This window comes from Lutjanus erythropterus, chromosome 19, assembly GCF_056507025.1.
Source record: "Lutjanus erythropterus isolate fLutEry1 chromosome 19, fLutEry1.hap2, whole genome shotgun sequence".
NCBI classification, from domain to species: Eukaryota; Metazoa; Chordata; class Actinopteri; order Lutjaniformes; family Lutjanidae; genus Lutjanus; species Lutjanus erythropterus.
In genome coordinates, this window is record NC_139335.1 from 30,069,921 (window position 1) to 30,091,592 (window position 21,672).

The following is a 21,672-nucleotide window of genomic DNA, read 5'->3' on the forward strand; positions in this document are numbered from 1 at the left end:
AAGTTTTAGATAATACAACTTATATTTCTTTCCACAGTGAAATCAGACATCAGTTCCAGTGACGTTTGGGTGCTTTCGGATGTCAAATTACTTTCAGAAGCACCGATCGGTCAGTCAGTGAACAGTAATCAGGTAAACTTGTGTTTCCTCCTGTCCAAGTTTGAAATCATTCATTCACAGTAACGTTCAGTTGATGCTCCTTCCTCCTTTTGTCTGTCTGATGTTAGCTGAGCTGCAGTCTGTCTGTCTGTATCCTGCTTACAGACACATCCAGTAAAATCCAGTTAAAGTATAGAAATATTATCAGATAAATATATTTAAAGTAAATGTATTCATGTTGCAGTAAAATGTTCCCTGTCAGTGTTTATATCTGATGTTTTCTGTATTGATATTATTGCATTAATGTTGCTGCTGTTTACTGCTGTAGATGTTTAAGGTTGAGCTCATTTGAACTACTTGAGAGGTCACTGTTGGCTGGTTTAATCTACAGCGATGCATCATATAAAACCATCAAATAAAACAGACTTTTTTTCAGCTTTGTAGATTAAATAGTGCAGTATTTGCCTCTGGGGTGTAGTGTAGAAGCATAAAGCTGGATAAAATGGAACTCAAGTTCAGTATAAAATAAGCACAGTACTTGATGTAAATGTACTTAGTTACTGTCTATCAATGATTACAACTCTGAACTAATGCAAGATGGAAATGAATGGACTGATGATTCATTAAATATTGAATTTAAAATCAATTAACTGACAAATTACCAGCCAGCAGAGCCAAAGATCAGTGTTGCGTTTTAGCATTTTCTACATTTTATATATTCTAAAATTTCTCACTTATGTTAACGTTAATATTCACTTATCTTAAGATTCTACACAAAAATATTCTATTGAATCAATACTGTTTTTTGTACCTCATTCTTTTCTCTACAGATCTGCTTATTTTCTGACCGACGGATAGAGCAGACTGTCTTAAAGGAGGGAGGATTGTAGTGGGAGCACTGGGCTGTCAGGTGTGACTGTGTGGTAAATGGTTCACGTGGCTCTCAGGTCAGTTAGGAGGGCCTGTCAGCAGGATTTTGCCGAGGGCCCCACAGAGATCGGGACCGGCTCTGATGAGTACCGTGTTTCAATAAATGAGAAACTATGGCCAAACTCTGAAAATAAATAGAACAACGAATAATAATAAACTATTCTTAATTAACTGCTGAAGAAATATGACAGTTGGGTTTGCATTGTGGATAACAAACTGTACCGAATGACAAAAATGTTAGATCTGTGTATCTACATTAAAGCAATGTTGTGGGAGTTTTCCCCAGTAAATCAAAGTACTCACCATCAGCTAGGTATGTAGGCTCTAATGGAACTGCAGTATGGGCCTGCAGAGAAACAGACAGGCACAGAGATGAACAAAACACGCAATGATTTTATACACAGCTATGGCAACACTGTTTCTGTCTAAAGCAGACACTTCAATAAAGTGTTTCTCACAGGGAACGAGGTGGAGGTGGAGGTGGAGACACACAGAGAAATATGGGACAGTTTGCTACTAATTTGTCTGTTTTTGCCTCATAACACCTTCTTGGTGTAGTAGCCAGCAGCGCACAGACTGGTACTGTGTCACTGCTTAACATATGTACACAATGCTTGATTTCTTCAGATTATTACAATGATCTTTTTTCATAAAAACAAACAAACAATATTAAATTATTTGAATTTCTAAGCATATATGAGTGTGGGCTTTTATGATTTAGATTCTTTTAAGGACACGTCGGAGGCCTGTTGAGCTTGGTATTAGTATTCAGATCTCATCTGTGTAGTCTGAAGGAACACTTGTAGTATGCATAAGAAAGGATGCACAACAGATGGGTGAGGCGGTATGTCAAAGAGTGTGAGTGTGTGTCTCTTTGTGTGTGAAGAGAAAAAGAGAGAAAGACCCAATAGGGAGCAAGATTAAGATACAGGCAGTGGGATGAAAGTGTCTGTGATGTAGAACCGCATCAGTCTTTAGGGGTATACATCATCAGTGACATCATACAGCAGCAAATACGTTGATGATGTGGTGGTCGCAAGGACAATCAAATCATCTGTTGTCCAGGAAGCCTGGATTAATGGAGAGGTGAGGGTTTTATCCAGAGCCTTTAAGGAAACTTACAGAGCCACCAGTGCACATGAAAGCTAGCATCAAGGACGCAAAGTGGAAGTATGAGCGTGGAGAGAGAGCTCAACATCAGCAGCACCAAAGATGCGTGGCAAGTGATGCAGAACATCACAGGCTACAAAAGCAGGAGACTCTCAAGACGAACTAAATAATACATTTTATGTTCGAGAGTCAGCTTTAAAGTCTTCTTGCGTTGGTCAGTAGCCACAGATGATGCAAGAAAAATCCTGCTGAGAGTGAATATGAGAAAAGCTGCTTGGCCTGTTAACATCTCTGGCATCTGACATCTTTATCATATCACTTTCACAGGCGAGTGTTGCCACCTGCTTCATCTTGAAGCCACCATCGTCCCAATGCCTAAAAAGTCTGCAGTGTATCATCTAAATGACTACCACCCCCGGTACCCACCTCCTGATACTAGTTCTACATTACACGCTGTAAAAAAAATAGCATCCCAGCCAGCCTGGATTCTCACCAGATTGCATTTAGAACCAACAGATCCACTGAGGATGCCTTCTCCACTGCCCTCCACACACCTATACAGTAATACTGTTTGTTGCTTTCAGGTCAGCTTTCAACACAATCTCCCCCAGGAAGCTGAAACTTAACACTGGCTTGAGTACCACAGTCTGCAACTGGATATGGGGCTTTGTCACAAACAGACCCCGGACAGTTCGGATTAGCGTGTCAACTGCTCCCCTGTAGTGCTCCAGCTCCCCCCTCCTGTTCACACTGTACACCCACGACTGCAGCCCCCAACATGGGGAGAACTCTATCGGGAAGTTCACAGATGACACCACCATCACTGACAGGATGAGCCTTAAAATCAAGAAGAAAATCAACAATTCTGCAGAAAGGTGCACAAATAAAGACCTACTGCTCACTGTCAAGAAAACAAAGGAGCAGACTGTTGCTGAGGTGGAGCAGGTTGAGGTTCCTGGGAATCAGCATCACAGAGAATCTGTCATGGACATCATACACATCTCCACCTTGGTAAAGAAGGCTCGGAAAGGGCTATATTTCTGAAGGAAACGCAAGAAGGCAAATTTCCCACAGCAGGTTTACCAAGTTCTTGTTAACTTTTACAGAGGACTAAACAGAAAGCATCCAGACTGCCATCTGGCAAGAGATACAGAAGTATCCCCAGGGGTACCACCAGACTACACAGCAGTTTATTCCCTCAGGTAGTGAGACTGAACACTCCACCATATATATATTTTAAGTATAGCATAAAGAGACTAGCTTTTCTCTGATTTTTCTAAGTTCCAGTTTGGAAAGTGGTTGTAGTTTAAAGTACACTTCTGGTACACTCTTGCAAGACATATTTTATTGTGAACTATGCTGTCTAACACTTAGAAGTGTTTTCTAAGGTTGGTGAAAGTTTTGTGTCAGGACAGCACCCCTACATTCACACATGCAGGGTTCTTACCATTTCCCAGGCGGCGGGGTCGTGTTTGAAGAGCGAGTGTGTGAGCTCCACCGAAACTCTCTTCCTGTAGTCTGAACTCTTGTCCTCTGAAATTCGGAACAGCACTGCTGCAGCGTAGGTGGCTGCAGGGAGAGAGCAACATCACAGTCATTTATAAACAGACTTAAGGGAAAAATACAGAAACTCATTTGTACTCTTTGAAGAACTGAAGGTCATTTCACTCAAAACTCCCAACTCTCCAAGAATTTGCAAACGTGTGATCACAAGAATTAACACAAATTTAACCAGTCATCATAGTTTTCAAATAAACTTTTTCTTCTTGCAAAAACAATCAGAGTAATGAAATGTTTGCCAGTTTTGCTGTGCAAAAATAATCCGATTCAGAACTATATTCATGAGCAAAATTAAAATTAAGCTGCCAATGCTGTAAAGTAGGACACTGACTTGGCCCTCCTTCATTTACACCAGTGGAGCTGCTCAGTGGCTGGCAGCTTCAAGGTGCAGCAAACGTCATTTCCCTCAGACATGCAGTATTTTGGGTTTAAAAAAAACACTGTTAAAGCTCCAGTGCCACATAGAGAAGACTAGTGTCATTTATATGCATGTTAATGTTGGGAATGTAATTAGTTTACACTGGACAGATGACTAAAAAAGCAAAATAGCGCCTTAAAAAGTGACAGATGTCAGAAGCGCGTCACCTGGAGGTACTCGTATATGTCAGGATTTACCACCTACGGCTTCTAGGTAGAGTCTTTCTTCCAGACGCTTCCTGACGCTAATCTTTGATTGACAAAGACCCAGCATGATTGTTCACCTGACTGCTCAAAAGATTCAAGCTCCTAATAGCTCAACATTGATGCAGTTTTCTTATTTCATGCATTTTAACTGGCAAAGACCTCAGAGCTTGTATAGACTGACAGAGTGGTTGTTTTCACCCAAATAATGGGATGGAATCATGACGTGGGAGCAAAATACCCAGATTTGTTGCTCTGATCTATAATAAAGGTGGAAAACAAAAAAGGACGTCCACTTGCACAACAGCAACAGCTGAATATGTCCTCACCTGTATCACACAGTAGTCAAGTTTCAATCCAAATTTAATGCAAATTTTAACCAATTCATCATGAGTTACAATAATGCAGCGCGTCTGTCAGTTTGACCTTTACAGAGACAGATATTTAAATCTGTAGTATTTAAACCACAAAACTGTACAGTAACATCAGTAAAGTTTTTATATCAGTCGGTTCACACACTCCCTCCTCTCTGCAGCTCATCTCTCCTCCCTCACAGGTAAGATCAAGTGGCATCAAGTAACTAAGTATTTAATAGTACACAAATCAGACTTGGAGTAAAAAATCACGCACCACAGAAGTGTACAGTAACATTATGATGAACTTTTTTACTTTTACCTGGCTTCAGGTGCAGCTTGATCAGCTCTCGCTTATCTCCCTTTTCATATATTTCTATTTCTTTGCGATGAGCCTGTTGTGTAAACAGACAAGCCTTTACATTGTCGGGTGACAGGGAAGCTCGCTTCTCATTCAAACTATGGGTCGGGCCAATATAACAGAGCGTGCATTAATCGCACGGCGGAGGAATTTGCGTGAACGCATTATTAACAAGTTAACTTTGACAGCCCTAGTTTTTGTGTAATATCAGTGAATCTGAACAAGCTATTTAAAAACCCACTTCAAAAAATCCAAAGTTTTCCTTAAATTTAATACATGTTTCTACCATGATGTAAATATTAGGAGCTAGTTTACCAAGAAAAACAGCAGGTGCTGCTAATTTTCCAAAGATGTCAGAAGAAGAGGACACAATGAGATGTGGTACCTTAAAGAGTGCTGGTCAAAGACCAAACCATGTAGAAAATATAATGGAAATATGACTTTTCTGTTTGTTTCATGTGATAATTTGAGAAAGATTACAGTCTCATCACTGCACACAGAACTGATGATCTGATGTTGAAGTCAGATGCTTCATGTAAATCATGATTTGTTTCCACATCAACTTTTCCATAAAAACAGGTGGATGGAAATGCTGCGTGTTTGAGGGAACTCGGTGAAAGTGAGACAAGATTTCAGCTGATGGGCTTACCCTTTTCTGAAATGCACTGCTTCAGAAAAGGTTAACCCCATCAGGTAAAGTTACATCAGCTCACAATATATATTCGCATATGTTGGTCTGAAACATCTTTGCATAAAACGGCCCATATTGGGCAAAACCTAGCTGTTAGCTGAGAAGAAGAGGACAGAGACGAACCGATTCCCTCGTTGTTGGAGTGCAGCAGCTCCATGAGCGGTGCCGACGCTCCCTCTGCATCGATGAGCTCTGCAGACTGTTTGTCCAGGGCCAGCTCGCACAGGACGCCCGCTGATACCCGCTTCACGTTCTCCACATACGAGTACAGCAGCTGCACACACACACACACACACACACACACACACACACACACACACACACACACACACACACACACACACAAACCAGTGATCTTAACACTAGAACAGCCAAGGTGGTCATTTTGACCATTTTCAAATTTATGTGTGAAATAACTTTGTTGAATTCTTTCGAAACTTCACAAAAGGCAAAGAAAATGTGTTCATATTCATCTATTTCTGCCACAAAAGTTCAACCTGACTGCACAGAAAATACCACTGTTGCTTAGCAAGTCAGCATCACAAGTCACAAGTGGATGCTAGTTCCATTAAGTTGCTTAAGTGAAAATAAAAATAATTAGACTAAATGGTTGAAATCAGTCAAATAATAATAAAAATTCTGGGGAACATAAAATAGGGGAGACTGGGGATGGTTGTAAGCCTTTTTTTCGTAGTGCCTATACTTTGTTGGATTTTTTTTGCTCTCAAATTTTGAAACAAAATATGACAAGCAATGTTGCCAATTTTTATGAGTAATTCAAAATTTATCTAAAACTTGAATGGGATCACAAATGTTATTGCATTCAGAAAAAATATTGCTGTGTACATACACAATAAATAAAGTGTAATAAACGTGATGGCAGACATACAAAATTGACGTGTTATTTCAATTTTTAAAAGATATCAGAATAACATGATAATTGCATTTATTTCTTAATTTGGTTTTCATAATGAGGGATTAAAGTTCAGAGTTCAAAGGACAAAATGGCCGCTGATGGCAGTTCTAGTAGTTTTGAAATTCTGGCACTTGTAGTGTTAAAGGGATGTATTTAGAACAGCGCAGGAGAACTTTCTTCATTTTCAGATTTGTCAGGCTGGTGTGTTCTCGATACCATTTGTTATTGTTGTTGGACAAGTGGATAATAGATGGATGGAACAAGCAGTACTGTCTCCCTCCACTGCTCACGAGTTATTTTTTTTATAGATCATTATGGCACTTTACATATAGGGTAAATTATCCACAGCACGTCTAACTGATGAGTTGATTTATGGACTCCGTGCATCATTTTATCAGTAAAATCCTTGCAGCAGCAGCCTGATCAGCACACACACACACACACACAGAGGCAGGTGAGCTGCTGCTCTCAGATGATACCTGATATCATCGTGAAATGTAATATAGATGATCAAAAAGCAAAATACAAGGTGATGTTCGTTAGATATATATTTAAAAAATGAAACATCCATTTTTTTATCTATTTTTTGATTATGTATGTGTCTGTCGTTTTCATGCATGAAAGAAACTTGTTCCACTCATCAGTTTTGCTGTTTGGAATGCAAAAATATATGTTGAATTAAGTAAACATTTTGCAAAGTTGAGCTATTGACGCTCACATGTGCACACATACACAGCTTGTCCTTAACAAAGTTAAAACCAAAAGTAATGTGTGTGGCTGCAGGTAGAGTGACCAGATCCCTACAAACCAAATGTGGGACAAAGACTGTGTTTGTGTGGGAAATGCTGAGAGGTTGATTCAGTAGCAAATAAAAGACAATGGACAAGTAGTTTCCCAATCTTTGTTGAAGCTGGACTTCCTTTTCTTTGTGGTAGTTTCCAACATACTCTCCCTAAGTCTGCATAGTTTGGGACTTTTTGCAATTTTCACGATTGGGTATAGGGTAGCAAATGTTCGTGTGTGCACAGTTGCACACAGTTGTTAGAAAAGTGCCTGTCCTGCATAGGTTTAACTTTTGAAAACTAGAGCTGATCAAAATGTGGGACACAGTCTCAATACATGGGATATAATATGCTGTGCAGTCCCATGTAAAGTGGGACACAAGGTCATCCTAGTTGGAGAACATTCTTATGGTTCCCAAATAGATGTCTTCAAACTAGAAGTAGAATTCCACTGAAAGCTTTCCATTCATCAAATAACTTTCGGTCAGTCCACTGGAAAACTATTCAGGACACAGAAGTGAAAACAACCTGGCTGCTCAGGTTTCTGTAGTTTGTGAAGTCTGATAACCTGCATGCCATACACAGGGTTAGAAGAGTTATTTTAAAAATGTATTCAGACTTTTACTAAATGTAACTGTAATCTGATTTCATTTTTTTGTATCTGTAATGGATCATACTCATGTACGAGTGTACCTGTACAAACAGTGGTATGGTTTGCATGCTGGCGATCTCTCCTCTGTTTATGGGGTCTCTGGCCAGGATGTGAAGTGCCCCTGTGCAGCCCTCTACTATTTCCTCCATACGAACGCCGTCCTGAGAACAGAGGAAGACAAAAAATACGGAGGCAGAGACACGTCAAAGAGGAAATACACCGGCTAACTGAACGCCACCGCTGACATCACCAAAACATGTTCTGTTTTCGTCTGCTGAGTTCTGACAGCAGGCCTTGAAGCTCTGCAGTTTGAAAATCATCTTTTTACTCTTTGGTAACAGTTGAACATTTTTGTAAAGGAAACTTGCCACCAAATGTGGCAGAATAGGTAGCCTTACGTATATATCCTCATAAATATGTGGCATTCATCAACTTCAAGTGAGCAATTTAACATCTTTGTGAGGGTTTGTAGAATCTCACTTGGCAAACTCATGTAAACATGCAAACCTTAGAGGAAAATAGTAGCAATCATAATAACAAAAAACAGGGCAGTATAATAGGAGTAGTATAGAATTAATTTAGGGAATATTTCTTAATTTTGCCAAAGCTCAGACATTTTTATGGCTCACCCTCTTGTAATATCAAAGCTTACAGCTCTAGACAGATGATTTGTTACACAGCAGCCTTTTCTGACTGGAAACCATCATTATAAAACAAACCAGCATCTCATAGAACATGGGGGTTGTTTGGTTTATTGCTGCCTCGGTTGGCTGGTTTGTTTGTGTTTGTCTTAAGATTAGTGAATAATTATTTTCTAAGCTAACAGAAAATATATTTGAAAAAGTCAACAGCAGCATCTCTTTCCAAAAATCATGACCTGCTTACTCAAGATAATCCATAGATCTTATTGTGAGCAGTTTAGTGCAGGAACTACTTTCTTTCTACCAAACTAAACCCCACCAACCATTTCTAGCTAGCTCAGTGCTAACATTACAGCTCAGCCGAGGACGATGCCATTAATGTTGACATCCCACACGGTCACAAGCATGACCCTCTCATCCATTAGTACATGTACCCTTCCGACATGATTTCTGTAAGGAAACACTGCTGTTGAGTTTATCAAATGTGTTGTTTAGGGGCTTCGAGCACCACAAGCTGAGTGCCGTAGCCATTATGTTGAAGAGAAGGCAGATATCTCTACAGCTGATATCTCCAAAAATATCTAAATGGATAAACACCCCTACAAGTAAGAGAGTAAGAGTACAGAGATGTATTTTTGATTTTGGGAACTGTCACTTTAGACAGTGATAAGGGGTCAGTTGCACATGAAGATTTAATGTTGTAAGTGTGTGTGTTGTCCAGACCTGGTATGTCTGCTGTGCAGACGACGCGTGTCTCTGTGTGTCCTGGTGAGCCTTCAGAAGCAGGTTGACCAATCGTGGAATAGCGCCCGCCTCCCTGAGCGGCGCCTGATTGGCCGGGCACAGCGCCAGGTTCCGGATCAGACCAACCGTAGCCTGAGGAGAGGACAGAGATCAAAGACTGGTCTCTATTTGGGTCAGCTTTAAAGAAAACTTTACATGCGGTGCCTCCAAATGGCAGTGCCAGTTACTGTTTGGAACTTCAGCAAAGTGCATGCTCTGCCCTCATGTTTACCAACCAGTGTGTGATGCTTCATATCAAAGGAAACCACAGGGATGAGAGGAAAGAGATCTAACAGTTTTCCATGGATGGAGCGCTCGCTCACTGCTGAGGAGACAGCTGGGCCGACTGCCTGCATCCGGACATCCACGAGGACTCAGTGCCGTCTCTCTGCTATACCAGCAAAGCACTCTGACTTTATTTTTAAAGCACGACATGCATAGTCGGTAACCCTGCAGGTGTTCAGAGGGAACAGCATCAGTGAAAAGCATGCTGGGAAAGTTCCCCAAAAATGTAAACACATCACAAATTCAGGGAAATGCAGAAATCATGGCAAGGAGATGTTTGTGTAAAGTTTTTTGAAAAAGTTTCACATCCTGACACCAACCAGTACAGTGCTGCCACTGAAGTGTCGCAGCTGACATTGTGTGTCCAGCTCAAAACACTTTTTGCTTTGTTTAGTGCTAATTAGCCACTATTTTACTTAAACTTGTGCCAGAACATGACATTTAAGACCTTTTAAGACCTGTTCTTACAGGCTAGAACCAGTGGGCCAGACCTGCGACACACAAATAAACGCAACAGGATATTTACTACACACTGTCAACAGGTGGCCTGTAGGAAACATCCATCCCAAGCTTCCAATATGGCCAGCAGACTGGATCACTGGTTGTCTGTGGTGAAAACCCTGGAAAAAAGTGCTGCATCTTCACATTAAAAGCATGTAAGCACAGATACACGAGTTCGCTTTAATCACGAGGTAGTCACAGGAGACACAATGCTTTTGCCAGTCAGCTTAGGTTTGCCATTATTGTTAATCAGACGTGCGTCTAGAGTACGAGACGGCATTTGTTGGCAGCGGATCGGTTTGAAATATTGCAGGGAGTAATGGAACAGTCAGGAGCAGCCACAGTGAGCTGTTAGATGAAGGGCTGCAGGCGACAGGCTGCATACCGCCGACTTCTTAGCATGGTAAGCTGCTTTCTCTTCCACTGCGTGTGCAGCATAAAATCAGATCATCTGCAGACCGTGATCAACCGAGACATCTCTGTTTCAACTGTCAGTGCAAATGTGTTTATTCCCATTCTGCCACTACAGTAATGGTGTCATTATAGTTCAGCGCATAAATCAGTTAAAAAAACAAAAAGAAGAAGACAAAAGATATCCAGTGCTGGCACTGAGCAAGTCTGGTTTAGATTTAAATCAGATACATTGACAGCCAGTGGGCAGAAAATGCAATGCTACAGTTTTATGATATATGTGAGAACATTTTAAACATTTAGAAGTAGCACAACTTTCCTGTTTGCTCTAGTGCTTCTCTCTCCCCCATCCCTCTTCCCTCCCCTCCTCCCTCTCTCTCCCTCACCCACTCCGGCTCTGTAAAGCTTCCTTATAAAGTCACATTGTCCATTTCTCCATTCCACATCATTAAACTCCAATACCTCAGTTCATTAATATAATCTGCCTGAGTTGGCAGGGCTGTCCGACTGAGAGAGAGAGAAGTGTGTCTGTGTGTGTGTGTGTGTGTGTGTGTGTGTGTGTGTGTTTGCATGTGTGTGTGAGTAACAGAGTGTGTGTTCAAATGAGACAGGTATTGCATGTGTATTCAAAGCCTTGAATATCTTCTTCCCCTGTGCCATAGAGCTCCATTGTTGTCCAAAAAACTATTAAAAACACATCAGTGAGCCACAGTGAGTTTTTTTTTCTTTTAGATTTACGTTTTCTGTTGGAACCAACAGGGCAGAGAAGCTCTGTGAGGTTGTACGTATAGGGACTTACAGCCACAGCTGTGGTTTGAGCTAAATGCTAATATCAGCATGCTAGCCTGCTCACAATGACAATGCCAACATACTGAGATGAATCATTTTTGTTTAGCTCATTAGTATGTCTTTGCAATGGATAGCACCAAGCAGAAAGCACAGTTGAGGTTGATAGTAGTTTAGCTGGTGATATAAACCAAAAAAACTGGACAAATTAATATTTCGCCCTGAAAAAGTTAAAAGATCGTCACAGTTATAACTGTATAACTTATAACCTGCTTTTGTCCAAGGCAGCGTAAAAGTGCATAAGTACATATAAGTGCATATGTCCCAAGTGCATCAACCTCACAGAGCAAAGGACAGCTGTCCAAGCCAGGGACACCACAGAGTTCTCAATGATGATGAAAGATGCCTTCGCTTGCAGACAGAGCAGCTCCTGGGAAAACACAGAATAAGTTTAGCGTCATCTGCATAACTGTGGTAGAAAAAAAGAAAGAAAAGTGAAGGGGACCCAGAACAGAGCCCTGAGGGACTCTGGGTAGTGAAGCCACTGGGTTAAGACACACACAAGTGTGTGAGTGTGGTCCTTGAGGCTAGATGTGAACAGGAAGAACGCAGAGCCTTTGACTCCCAGATCTTGGAAGGTGGAGAAGTGGTGTCAAATGCTGATGAACTGTCCAGCAGGATTTACAACAAAGGAGAAGGAGGCTGCTTGAGCGGTGTGGAGGACAGATACAGACTGAAGAAAATGAGGAAAAGGTCAAGCAGACAGGTGGTTGGACTGTGGGAGGTAACAAGGATAAGTACCTCAATGGGAGAGAGGGGTGAAAAGGAAGTTAGAATAGGACATGAAGAGGTGGATATAAGACAGGTGCTGTCAGCAGGTGGGTGGGGGAATGAGAGACATATGTCATCTATCTTCTTACAAAGTAGTTAGCAAAGTCACTCAGGAGAAGGAGGGTGAAAGAGAGAGCTTTTAGCTGCAGATAAAGAGGCAAAGAAAGAGGAGAGAAGAGAGTGATAGGCAGGGAGGGATAGGGTCAGTTGAGTGGGGGAGGGCAGTATGATGTGAAGAAGTGGTAAGAGACATGAAGATGAGTTACAGAGAGGTCAGTAGTAGATTAGGGGTCTGAGAGAGTGAAACAAGATAGTTAAGATAGTAAAAGTAGTAAGTCAGATGTTAACTTCTTCTGGATGTTGAAGTCACTGGGAAGTACAAGTGGGGACATTGAAATCCTCAAAGAATTCCAAGAGAGGACCTGTTGAATTTCACTGGATAAGTATGGGACACTGTGAAATTAGAAAGATGAAAAAGTGAAGAACGGAAGCAGGTAGAGAGAAAATCTCCATATGGGGAAGATGAGCAAACCAGTGCAACCACTTCTGCTGGCGGGTCTCGGTATGTAGGCGAAAGGGTGGGCTGAGGAGAGGGCTGCAGGGGAGGAAGTTTTCTCAGGCGTGAAGCAGGTGGGATAAATAAGATTCAGATTGAGATTCAGAGTGAGTTGCCAGAAGGTGGCAAAAGTACACACATTCTTTAATCAAGTAGAAGTACAGATACTTGAGTAAAAAAAAAGTATCTGGTAAAAGTATAAGTACTGATTCAACTTCTTTACTCAAGTAAAAGTGAAAAAGTACAGGTTCTGAAATGTACTCCAGGTACAAAACTAAAAAGTAGCCCTCTGAGGGACATTTCTACCAGCTGTTTCTGTGAAAAACTAATTGACGTTCCCCTTTTCACAAAGCCCAAGTCTCCCGCTTGGTCTGTTTCAGTTTGTTTTGCGTTTCACAGCATATATATATATTTGATGCATCTTAGTCGTTTTCGTCTTTTGTGTAATTTTAATCTTGTTACATCATTTACGTTGTTGTTGTCTTGGTATCTTTTATGCAGTTGTTGTTGTTCTTAAATATCTTGTGTGCCGTTATGTCTTTAAGGTCATTTTCATGTTGTTGCATCTTTTTTGTCATTTTCACCTTTTTTTTAACATCTTATACATCTTGTTACATCTTTTACATTGTTTTTCTGTTGTTATTTCTTACATCATTTTCCACTTGTTACGCTCTATGATGCAAAATATAAATAATCAATAATTACCCTGAAATGCATGAAAACTACAGTAAAAAGTCTGTTTTGAAAGTGTAAGGAGCAGAAAGTACGGATATTTCTGTTAAAATGTAGGGAGTAAAAGCAAACACTTATCAGAAGAATAAATACTCAAGTACAGATACCTGAAAATTCAATTTAAGTAAAGTAATGAAGTATATGCACTTCCCACCTCTGTGCCTCACCTTGTATACCATCAGGTAAAGAAAAGAGCAACAGTTGCTGACCTCATGACAAGTGATTCAATCAGTCATTCATTTGGGTGTCTGCTGACTCATCTGACTATCTCACAACTTAAACTCAGAGAGTCACTTATACATCACCAATCAATACAATGATTACTAATCTAAAATGTTCATTTAACACAAGCATCTATGAGAAAGGTGGGGTACAGAAATAGAAAGAAAATGTAATCGGGATGAGAAATCAGGTGTAGAGGCAGAACAGCAGGTAGGGCTCTTGAACTCTGTATGGTGCTTTGCTCTGTGCTTTATTCTTGAAGTCTGTGCGTCTTTAATTTAAGAGCTAATCTGATCAAAGTTCCACAAGTTTCAAGCGTACCGCATACATCAGAGCAGGATGGTCGCAACACAACACACTAGTCAGACACAAGTGGAGAAGATGCAAGCAAATGTGGTCAGAAGGACTGAAGGCTTTGGTCTTTTCTCAGCATTTGTTGCCAGCAAAAGAATCAGTTTGCTTCAAACAAAGCGCTTGTCAGATCCTCAAACAGTAGCTGAAACTCCCATCCCTCCCTCTGACATGTGACTTCTGGGGGAATTTCTGTAATCTTCCAAAATCATCATACACACCCACTCCATGCAGTGATGTGCCAGGTGTGTGTGTGTGTGTGTGTGTGTGGATGGGTGAAATGTGTGTGGGTAGGGTTTGAACTTCTCTCTGAGGCTGTTTACACACAACTACTAACACTTTTCGAGCGCAGATCCGAGTGCATCACCATGAATGCCTTGGAGCAGAGATCTGACAGTCAGCACTAGCATTCCTATTTTAAAGACCATTGAGTTGTGCACGCTGCATGACGCCTGGCTTGTCACCCCACGCAAGTGTGTTCCATTCAGAACAGCTATAAACACAATGCTAAGCTTACCCTGATAAAATATACCAGCTGCTCCATACATCGACACCCTATAGATACAATATGTATAGCATTTCCTGCAGGTCTGCCTGTTATTTTGCTGACCTTCCCAGCAGGGGGCAGCAGTGCACAGAGCAGATGTACTGTGAACGTTGACATTTTAACTAAAACATTAAGTTTAATTTGCACATCTGAATGCCAAAATCTGAGTCATGCTAGACTGAAAGTGAAGAGGCTTTTAGTGTCTTCTGGATCAGCAGATCTGAAACTGACACACACACACACACACAGAGAGAGTGACACAGTGAAGCACCCTAATGCAACTGGAATGAATTTGGGCAATAGGAGCAAATCGGGTTGCATGTGGATCTGTGTGTGTGTTTGTTTGTGTGTGTGTGTGTGTGTGTGTCAAGAGACTGGGTGGAGGGGTTATCTAAGAGAAAATGACTAGTGCCTGATTTAGCTCCAAGAACAATTACACACACATGCACACACAAACACACACAAACCACATTATGTTTACATGCCGTAAAAACAAAACAACTGCGATGATGTCCATGAGGGTCTCAGTTTGGGCTTGGAGAGGACAACTTTATTACATAAACCATTTATCATAAATTAGGGGTGTGGAGACCGAAAGAATTGGGTTGGGAGGGTTTAATAAAGATGCATCATCGAGTTGCATTATGGTAAGTGTATGATCCAGCACTTTTGTAGCTCGACTCATGCGAGGTGATAAAAGTCAGGACATAACTGTCTCCTAGAAATTATGTTACAACTAACTGCTGACTGGGCTACGTTTTCTATTAACATAATGATAAAAACATCATAAATTAACATTCTGATACTGAACGTTGTAAATTAAGTGGTCTGAGAGAAAACTAGACTTCTGCGCCTCCTCTTGTCTCTGGTGTCAGGCTTTAGGAAATGTGGCTCATAAGAGAAGACTGAACAATCACAGGTCATCTCAGAGATCGGTCATTCCTATTGCCTGAATCAGTGAAGGAAACTCCTGCAGGAAAGTCACTATTCCAGCATTGGCAACTGAGGCCTAAACTACACAGACACTCAAAAAAAAAAAAAAAAAAAGAAGACGGAATAATCAGAAAAAGAAACGTCCAGCTAATGATGTATGTCAGCTCACCTTCAGCTGCATTTTGCCCCTGAGAGAATTGGGATGGAGCTGATGCACAGAGGTTACATACAGCTGCTGAGAGCTTTGGGGGGGAGAGGAGCCGGGGGCAGACGGGAGCTTCAGGCTAAAGAAACAGCAGAGTCACGCTGATTTTGCTCTGATGTTGACTCCTTTACTGGCAGGAGGAAAGCTCAGAGTTTATGTCTCAAACTTTTGGGGATGAAAACTCTCTCGCTTCTCAACCTGTCTGCAGCAGTGACCTACAGAGAAGCCGACCTCACTCGACTGTTTACTGTACTTATTCAGAGATTCTGTCCATGCTCATTGCTGACTGGAGGAGAAATGTATTTTTATAGTGACTTTGTGAAACTACAAAGCGTGTAGGAGAAACTACGGTGGTTGAAAAACTTGTGAAAAATTCAAAAGGGCCTCTCTAGAGCCAGTGTTTGGTTTATTTGTTCTGAGCTACTGTAGAAAGATGGCAGTGCAACACGGCAGCATCTATATGTACATATATCTGTAGATCTGTAGGCTCATGCTAAGGTAACAGAAACAAAATAATCTTCCCTGAATAAAAGTGCTTTTGTTGCCTAAACCTCACACTGGTCTCTGATGTTAAAGTTGTGTGCTTTGTAGGTATGGGAATCTCTGGGTACCTCACGATTCAATTTGATATGATTCTGACTCAGAGGGCTACAATACAATGGTAATTTTGATGCATCAGATTTTCAGCTTTCAAGTAATGGAGTGCAAGTGGATTGTATCCATATGCAGTATCCAAAACTCAATAAATAGCCCGGTTTAGAAATAAACATGATGCACATGTTACATTTAGGGGGAGGAATCTTTTTGTCTGATTTGATTCAGAATCTTTTCTAGACTGAATCAAAAAGGGGGCAAAATTTCAAGTCTCTTGCTCCACTTTCCCTGTAATACAACATGAAACCTAACTGGCAATTAAATGGTCCGCAGCCTTTTCATTTTAAAAAGTTAACTTAATTAATGAATTAATCATTCTGAAAGCATCATACAGTCTTCTGCCTGTGTGAGAATTGAAAAAATGAAGGGGAGGCGGAGAGCTTCACTAATATTTCTGCCTCCCCCCATGCTCTGTGTGCCCGACATCCATCCTGACCGTCTCCCTGTGACTCCAGTACAATACATAAACATTGCACTGCATTCACTCAAAATTCAATCACGCCAGTGGTTTTATTTGTCAAGACAATGGAATTGGGCAAACAACTTACGACTGTATGAACATAATTTCTACGGGACAGAGTTTGATATCTCAACCTGTGCTGCACTGAGTTTGACAATTCATTATTGCTGGAGGGGCAGCGTTAAATCTCTGGTGGATCCCTTCAACCTAAATGATAATCCAGTTTACACTGTGGTTTTTGTAGTTTTAATGATCATTACTATCAGTTATGATAAAATCTTCAGTCACAATCAGTCATGAAATGTGGGAACACAGTAACATCACTCCAGAAAAGTCCAACCGGAGGAAAGAGAAACACTAGCTGTCAGGTTGTAACTGAGCCAAGAGTTTATCCAGATTAATTGGAGGAAAACCTTTAAGTGAACACCCCCAAAGTATTGGCAGTAAGCCCTCATTGCACAGGAAAAGTGTGCGCAACACATTCTCACCCTCAACTTGCCAAATGCAGCACGTTTGTCAGTGGCTCTACACTTCAAACTATGATGCTGCGTTTAAGTTAGCAAAAAATAAATACGCAATGTCTGTGTAGACTAGAAAATAAAGGCACAAAACTACTTGGGTAGGTTTAAGTAAAGATCATGGTTTGGGTTTAAATAAATAGGTTACTTACAGAAGTTCACATATGTAATGTAAGGGTATGTAAGTTACCTCAGGTAGCATATGTAAGTTATGTAAAGTTATGTAACATTACAAATGTTGTGCATGTAAGTTACACAATTTATTTATTTATATATTTATGTAACTTTTAAAAATGCTTTAAAAGAAGTAATTGTTGACTATAAATTTCTTATAGGACACAAACTCCAGTCTTCTGGGTTAAAGTTCTAATGTAACATTACATAACTTCTGTACATAACTTCTATGTGTATGTAACATCTTAAAACGATAGTTCACCCAAAAATGAAAATTCAGTCATTTTCTACTCACCCTCATGCTGTTTGAAGGTCAGGTTTTAGTCCAAAAAAAACACTGCTGGAGTTTCACTGGAAATCAATGTTGCAGAATCTCCCAAACAATGGAAGTGAATGGTGACCAGTTTTCAAATGTGAAAAAAACAACAAAATCAAAACATAAAATGCCTCCATACTGCTTGTCTGGTGTAATCCAAGTCTCCTAAAGCCCCAATGTGCCAAGCTGTCTCAAAAACCTTTATTTACACCATGTTTTAGCCTGAAACTTCACTGTAGATCTTTAGCTTGGAACCATGTTACCATGCACATGCACACTGTCTGAACTGTGTATGTGTGGTGTGATGGTCAGGACTTTACGAGACTTGGATTAAGCCAGACAAGCAGTATAGAGGCATTTTATGTATTTTTTTGTTTGTTTGTTTTTTGTTTTTTCCAGTTGGTTTTTATGTTTGAAAACTGTCACCATTCACTTCCATTGTTGGGGAGATTCTGCAAAACTGTCTTCCTGTGAAATGCCAACTGTATTTTCCAGATGAACAAAATAAACCCGACCCTCAATCGGCACGAGGGTGAGTAGATAATGACTGATTTTTCATTTTTGGGCAAACTATTCCTTTGAGGCTCATTTACAAAAATAGATTCATACCCTTTTAACAATGTAACTGTCATGCTCCATATACATTCCATTACGTTTGCATAGATGTTAAGCAATACATCCACTAGATGCTGCTGCTCAGAGTAAACCCCGAAGAAGAAGAGTAAAACATTTCCAACAACAAACACACTGGAGGAGCTTGTAATAATGAACCTCTTGAAAAGAGGCAAAAGCAGAGGCAGTGTTGTAGACAGAGTCTGTGAGCCATTAAATACATCCTGACATGTGGACAGAATTCATTTCATTGCCTAATTAAGAACAAACATCATTTACAACACATAAGGATTTTTAAAACGTCCTCATTGTGTCCTGTGGCTGTGTCTTGCTTGAACTACTGGCTACACTGCCTCCACGACTACCAGAAGTACTGCTCTGTCTCGTCTGTACCCATAAGCTTTCAGAAAACATGCACGAGTACAGACAGAAGGCTTACCATTGCCAACACACTCAAAAAACTGCTAATGCAAGTCATCAGCAGTGGCAGTCTTGTGGTCAGCATGCTTTAAGTGCTTTGACTAGGAGATATTTTGAATAACATGCCACCAAATAGCAAATAGCTATAAGACATAAACCACAGTATCCTTGTTTGTCTTAACAATACAGCAAATCTTTATAATTTGCCACTTCTATTCCATTTTTGTAATGTATTCTTACTGTAAATAGAAAGATGGAAATGGCTTTGTTGAATAAATGATGGCTTTAAGCAGTCTGCCTACCACAGCTTTCTAAATGTGTCCTACATGCTGTCCCTGCTGTTTGTTAGTCTCTGTTGTGGTTGTGAAGCCATTAGTCGGTGCATTAAACGCAGCCACAAGCATTTCTTTGTTTTTCCTCTTCCACCAGTGTGAAGTATGACCGACATTAGCTGATATCAAAAAGCAATTTGCCTCATTCACATGGTTGCAAGTTTTGATTTATGCTCTGTAAAGGCCTGCACAGCAGGAAGAAACCATGTCCATAACTGTGAAATGTCCACAAAATCTATATTTGGACTTTGTTGACTGATGACCACAGCTGCAGGTCAAATTCAATGTCTTATATTAGAAATGGACAGGATCACAGCTACCCCAAAGTGAAGCCAAAGCGTATCTTTAAAAGGAAGATTCAAGTGTCTGAAAAATGTTGTCTAACAGACTCAGGAATGAATTTAATTTCAGCCTCCAAAGTAGCACAGCCTTTTGCAGATGCTCCACTACACTGCAAAAGACCTCGCAACAGCATCCGTCTTGACTGCCTCGTCGAATAAGATATCGCTGGCCTTCGAGAAGGCCTAAGGGGATGATTTTTGGTCCCGCCCACACAGGCCTTCCGTCCTGGTGATGAAGTCCTAACCAATGAGTGAGCTAGTGCTAACCTTTCTCTGCCTAGAGGCAACAACAAAAAAAATCTGATTGGATAACTCGATTTTGTTGCAAATGAAATAGATCAAATAGAGTATATTTAAGTATGACATTTAAAATAGTCATATGTTAGGCCTTTTCTGAAGGCCTACAGGGCCCTTAGGGTTCCCCTCTGGTATCCAGCATATTTTATCTTCAGTTTTGTACAGCAGTAGAAAGTGGAGAGGTGTCCTCCATCTTTATTTACCACCATTGATAAAATCATTCAGTAACGTACAAAATATCAGTGAGCACCCTCATCTTATCCTGTTAGACGCCAACATCTATTTGATGGATTGGCTCAAAACTCGCAATTCCTAGGCGATGTATCCTAATGCCTGATATTCTGACTTTTCCTCTGGTACCATCATCAAGAGGATTTGTCTCATACTTAAGTTTATGACCAAATTCCTGCAAGACTAAAGAAATTCCCATCAGCCTCAGCTCTACTTTGTTTTTCATGTTAATTAGCAATTTCTAGCACACTAAACTGAGATGATGAACATGGTAAACATTATACCTGCTACAAATTCGTATGTTAACACTGTTATTGAGAGCATTTAGTTCAAAGCAGTCGTGTTGAAGTACAGCCTAACAGAGCTGCTATGGCAGAATTTCTATATTTTTTTTTCTTGTTGTATCTTTTCTTGTTGTTGTTGTTCTAGTTCTAGCTTCTCAATTGTAAAAAAAAAACTGTTGCTGTGTTGCTTTGACTACTGTGATAGAGACACAAAGGTTAGACATGACTTAAAAAATCAAAAAAGACTTTAACACCAGTGACTCGTGACTTCACTTGGATTTGAATACCTTATACCTTCCCCCAAGCACAGTTTAAAAAGTCTGCTATTTAAAAAGTTTGAATCCATGAATCATTCATTTCCCTTAATTTCCTGAATCAATTAACGTTAACACTAATCATTCTCAGCACGTCACAACTTAAATCCCCAGATCCACTTTGTTTGAACAAATTCAGCAACAGCATCCAATCAGTTTGCAGGAGAGAACAATGACTGTTAAAGATCTTGCAAAGCAACAATAAATGTGCATTTGTCACAACACAGAAACATGTTATTAACCACTCAGCACAGGGGAGTGGAGTGGAACGGACAGTGTTTGTCCGAAGAAGTCAGAAGAAAACTCCCTTTTTCCTTTACAGGGACTTAAATGTTGGACGTCAACAAGAAAATATTTGCAGTATGCAAAATGTGTGGCTCGAAAAATTATGGACTGAAGTGCAACAACTTTCAACTTCATTTGCATCTGAAGTTGCTGAAGTCACATTACATCCAAACTTTAGGACTTGGGATTTGACTTGGGACTTCTCAGTCTTGACTTGGGACTTGAGTGCAAGGACTTGAAACTTAGTTGTGACTTGCAAAATAATGACTCTGTCCCTCCCCTGGCTGGGTAAAGCAAAGAATCATCAGCTTTTGTACTGTATTGTTCTTGTGTGAGATGGACAGCTGAGGAGTGCGACAGAAACATTAATTAAATTATCATAATGCAAATGTAATTATGATATTTTTGTCCAATTTCTTAACTCATTAAAATGAAAAACTGTTAACGTCTATTGCTACAATCCAGGCTCTGCAGCAGGGCTCCAGAAATAGCCACATTGTCAGAAAGTTGTTCATTTCCTCCAGCACTTTTGTTTTGTACATTAATGAACCCCCAGGGAACGCTTCCAGGCTTTA

The 21,672-nt window shown here is 40.4% G+C and overlaps 1 protein-coding gene across 2 annotated transcripts in view; it reads right to left on the minus strand.

Annotated features, from left to right (window-relative positions):
- Window positions 1-21,672, minus strand: part of LOC146310086 (junction plakoglobin a-like) — a 146,402-nt gene that overhangs the window by 13,697 nt on the left and 111,033 nt on the right. For both annotated transcript variants that reach the window (XM_084743686.1, XM_084743687.1), the window contains exons 11-15: window positions 9,440-9,592; window positions 8,117-8,236; window positions 5,849-5,999; window positions 3,587-3,708; window positions 1,333-1,375 (exon numbers count right to left, since the gene is read on the minus strand). In XM_084743686.1, the coding sequence (XP_084599812.1) occupies window positions 1,333-1,375; window positions 3,587-3,708; window positions 5,849-5,999; window positions 8,117-8,236; window positions 9,440-9,592 (589 nt within the window). The remainder of the gene's footprint in view (window positions 1-1,332; window positions 1,376-3,586; window positions 3,709-5,848; window positions 6,000-8,116; window positions 8,237-9,439; window positions 9,593-21,672) is intronic.